The sequence below is a fragment of the Myotis davidii genome, unplaced genomic scaffold (assembly GCF_000327345.1).
Source record: "Myotis davidii unplaced genomic scaffold, ASM32734v1 scaffold170, whole genome shotgun sequence".
In the NCBI taxonomy this organism is placed as follows: Eukaryota; Metazoa; Chordata; class Mammalia; order Chiroptera; family Vespertilionidae; genus Myotis; species Myotis davidii.
In genome coordinates, this window is record NW_006282528.1 from 1,198,583 (window position 1) to 1,203,072 (window position 4,490).

Below are 4,490 nucleotides of genomic sequence, written 5' to 3' on the forward strand. Positions count from 1 at the left end.
ATGCTACTAAACCAGGAGCTCCTGCTCACAGCACCTCTCACACATGCTGTCCATTCTGTAAGGACGATACTGACAATCTACCCATGGCAAAACATGCACTGAGTGCCCGTTTGCATTCAAACATCTTCATGCTCTAAGTCACTTAACTTTTCAAGCAAAAATAAATAGGCCGGGTACGGACGCTAAGTCTTTTGAAAAGGTGTATCAAGAAAAACACTGATCAAGAATAAATATACTCTCAGAACTAAATTCTTCCTCTAAAGCCTAAACAACCTCCATATAGCATGATCTGATCAAGCAGGGCAACCCAGCACTAAGGCAGTGTCAATTTTTCTTCAATTTCTGAACATATCTTCCAACTGGATCTACTTGGGAAGCCATCCGGCTACGCAAGAGCGTCACCAAACGCCGAGCACGTGCCTAGGGAGTTCGTGGAGTGCAAGCAATAGCGTGCTCAGCGGAAGCTGGTCCGACGCGGCTTAGGGGCTGCAAAACTCCCAAACAACATGAACAGCCTGAATTGGGCCAATGAGTGTGGAGGTCATCAGCAACGTTTACTTCATCTCCCCCCATAACCACTTAAAAATACAGTGATGGCCTAGAACTTCACACAGACAGGCTTGGTGGTCATTTGAGCATGGGTCACTAAAAGTCAAAGTGGGGAAAAAAGGAACTGAACAAACCTTCCCCCAGCACGGCATACAGTGGTGGAACAAGAACAGCTACAGAAAGATGGTCTTCCTCTCTTTTGGCAATCAGAATCCACAGGCTCATGCTAACCAAATGAACCCGGCCACTAACTAACTTGTCCTGGAACAAGAACCTCACTAGCACGTAAGTTAGATTTTCAGTACAGAACTGATTATACAATCTCTACAAGTGCAAATTTTTTTTTTAATAGTAGGAGGGATTAGAGACAGGAAAAAACTCTGAAATGAGCAAGTCTTCTACTTCAGGCTAAAATCTACCAGGACCTGGCAGTGCAGACAGTTCACTTTCTCGTGACAGCTTATATCTGCTCTATGTGTTCTGTGAGAATAATTGGTCTTACTTTGGTATGAAAAATTTTAAACCATATTTGCACAATTCAGTCTATTAAACAAGCTTTGCTTCATTTACGTTGAAAGTTTACTTTCAGCCGTCTCTGGGAAAATAAAGTCTTGCAAATAGATGATGTTCTGCTGAGTAAAATTTGGCTAAAACCTACAGCGTAAACAATGCCTGAAAGATGCAACAGTTATGTAAGGTTTTTTTTCCAAAGACCAGTATTTTCTTAAGTTACTGTCTCACCATATCCTTAAAAGTTCATAAGGAAAAATAAACAAACATGAAAATTCCAAGTGAACACACAGCAAAAAGTCCAATATCCAGTATTAGTTTAATATGTGGAGGCTCTTCCAGCATCTGTAAACAGACCGCCTCCTCCTCCATCAGGTCTCTGAGACTCCTCTTGCTGAGGCTCTTACTTTTAAAGCCACAGAACCAATCTATTAACTTGCAGCAGCGGCCTCCATCCTCTGCTTCTTTCTTTCTCTCTTTTTCACCCATAAGTGCTGCCTGCCCATTGGAATAAGCGTCTACTGGTGTTTCTGCCTCTGAATGACCTAAGGAAGCTGCGGGGTTGCCCTCCTCCCTGCAGGTCCCCAAGAGGTTAACATCTTCAGGCTGAAGGCCCTTAATGCTGTCTTCAGACTTCCCATTGGGAATAATATGGTTGATGGGCTCACTGTTCTCACTGCATCTTAGGATGCTCTTCTCCTGCATTTTGTATGGTTCATCTTTCGGGGAGCAGCTCTCCTCCACCACCACGCTCTTCTTAGACCAAAAGGTGGTGGTACGGATTTGTTCCTTCGTGGGTGGTGCCGTGAGGAGGCTAACAATTACAGTAATGAGTCCAGTGACCCAAAACAACGCGGTGGCCACGTACATGTAATGAATGTCTTTGATGAAGCCAGGCCTGTTATCGGGCTGGTCACATTCCGGGACCCGGTAGGTGAAGGCTAGTATTAAGCGCACTGCTCCGAGAACAAAGCCAGCCACTCCACCATAGAAAGCCCCTTGCTCATTGCAGCGCTTCCAGAAAATTGCCAGAAGGAACAGGGCCGCCACGGGGGGCGTCAGGTAATCTGCCACCTCCTGAATGTAAAGGTACATCTGGCCTCCTTGCATCTCCACGATGATTGGCACCCACGCGATGCTGATCACCACCATGAAAGCCACAAATACCCTCCCCACGATCATGAGTTCCCGGGAGCTGGCATTCTTGCGGATAAGTTTGTACACATCCAGGGTGAATATGGTGCTGGCGCTGTTAAAGATCGAGTCCAAGTCACTCATCAGAGCCGCGATCATCACCGCCATCATCAGGCCCCGGAGGCCCACGGGGACCAGCTTCATGACCAGGCGCGGGTACGCGATGTTAGAGCAGCCGGCTCTGCTGCCGCACACCTGCATGCAGTGCTCTGGGTTGATGCAAGCTATGTCATCCGCGAACAGTATCCTGGAGATCATGCCCGGGACCACAATGATGAACATGGGCAGAAGCTTCAAGAAGCCAGCCATCAGAGTGGAGCCTTTGGCGTGTGAAATGTTTTTAGCTGCCAGTACCCGCTGCACGATGACCTGGTCGGCGCACCAGTACCACACGGAGGCTGGGGTCTGCCCGAGAAGAAATCCAGGCCAAGGCACATCTTCATCTGTCGCACTCCGCAACATTTTCAGTGCATTTTTCTTAGGGTGGACTTTACAAGAATTGGTGTTGGAAAGGTTGTATGTCAACAAGATGGAAGTGACATTGGGTGAGGCCAACATGTACCTCCTCTTAACTTCCTCAAACCCGCCAACCTCCATCATGCTAAAAACCATAAGCGTGAGGGCCCCCACGATCATGAGCAGCGCCTGGAGAGTGTCTGTGTAGATCACCGCAACAAGACCTCCGGTGACAGTCAGCAAGGCAGTCATGCCAATGAGCAGGATGACAGACACATAAAGGTTCCAACCCAAAGACTCTTGGATAAAGAGGGCGCCTGAATACAGATCCACTGAGAGCTTGGTGAAGATATAGAGAATCAGAGACAAGGCTGCAAAATAGACCTGAATCCTATGGCCACCAAAGCGCTTGGACAAGTACTCAGGCATGGTGTACACCCCCGACCGGATGTAAATCGGGACGAAAACCCATCCCAGAAGCTGCAGCAGCAGTAAGGCATTGAACTCCCACGCACCGACTGCAAATCCACTGGCCGCTCCAGATCCCGCCAGCCCAATGAAGTGCTCACTCCCAATGTTGCTCACAAACAGAGAGGCCCCAATCGCTACCCAGGTCATCGAGCGCCCGGCCAGGAAGTATCCGCTCACGGTGCTCCTGTTAGACTTCCACATGGCAAAGAAGCCAATGCCCAGGACCAGGACAAAGTAGAGGGCCACTACGGCAATGTCTGCCGTCTCCAGCACAGCCCGCATGTTGGTCACTCTGTGAATAACGGTGTCCAACAACGCAAGTGTCCGACTTGTTATTTACGCATTAGTAACCCAGCCAGGGCTGTAGCCGTACGGGAGCTGGACTAGAGCCACAGAGCAGGCAGTCTTTGTCCTTTGGTTTGCTGTCTTGATGGTGGTGGTGTGATAAACTCGGAAGGAGACAGTTTAAATTTTCCTCCGCTTCTTAATTGGGATTGAGAACTTAGCGCGTACTCTTAATCCACTCTCACAGACCGTCAGCATTTGCCCAGGTGCGGGAGGAGAATTCTGAGTTGCAGCTAAGTCTAGTGAAGCCTACTGTGCCAGCCCTGCAAGGCAGCAAAGACAAAAGACAAAGGTTGAATTAGAGGAAGCGCTCACCACACGACGAGGAAATGTTCAGCTAGCAAAACGGCGCAACAAGACATTCTTTATAAAAAGAAAAAAAACTGAAAATATATTTCATTTCCACAGGAAAGAGCAACCTATACTGTCACAGCTGATACTTAAAATTCAGTGAAAAAAATTATCATTTTGAACTAAGAATAAAAATTAATTGACCTCACAATTAAATGGCCTAACTTCTCTAGCACCTAAGAACTGCTGGCCGCGACATTGCCCTTTCGTTCTTACTATGGTCTCAGACTGGAACAGGCGCCAAGATCTTAAAGCACCTTAAAAGGGGGAAAAACACTAATTATTCATAAAGAGCATCAAAATGAATCTTCAAATACTATAAATCCCAGGAGAAATGTGACAGCCAGGCAAGCCCCTGGAGAGAACAGACAGGTGGTTCTTCCCAGGTGCTGTCATCTACCCCAAACAGAATGGAAGTACTGCTTAGTCTGTGCAAATCTAATGCTGTAAAATGTTCCTAGATTCCTACTACAAATGTACATCTGTACGAACGATCACACAGGAACCTAGAAGCTGTGCGGCGACTCCTGCCCTAAAGGGAAAAGAGGCACTTGACACACACACACAAAGTAGGAATATACAACTCAAAAAATAACCCCAAATTCCACTCTTCC

The 4,490-nt window shown here is 47.3% G+C and overlaps 1 protein-coding gene across 1 annotated transcript; it reads right to left on the bottom strand.

Moving 5' to 3' along the window:
• Positions 1-535: 535 nt before the first annotated feature.
• On the bottom strand, positions 536-3,904 carry SLC5A3 (solute carrier family 5 (sodium/myo-inositol cotransporter), member 3). The gene has a single exon (XM_006753101.2). It carries the CDS (start codon positions 3,460-3,462, stop codon positions 1,306-1,308), a length of 2,157 nt encoding a protein of 718 aa, XP_006753164.1. The 5' UTR covers positions 3,463-3,904; the 3' UTR covers positions 536-1,305.
• Between the last annotated feature and the right edge of the window lie 586 nt (positions 3,905-4,490).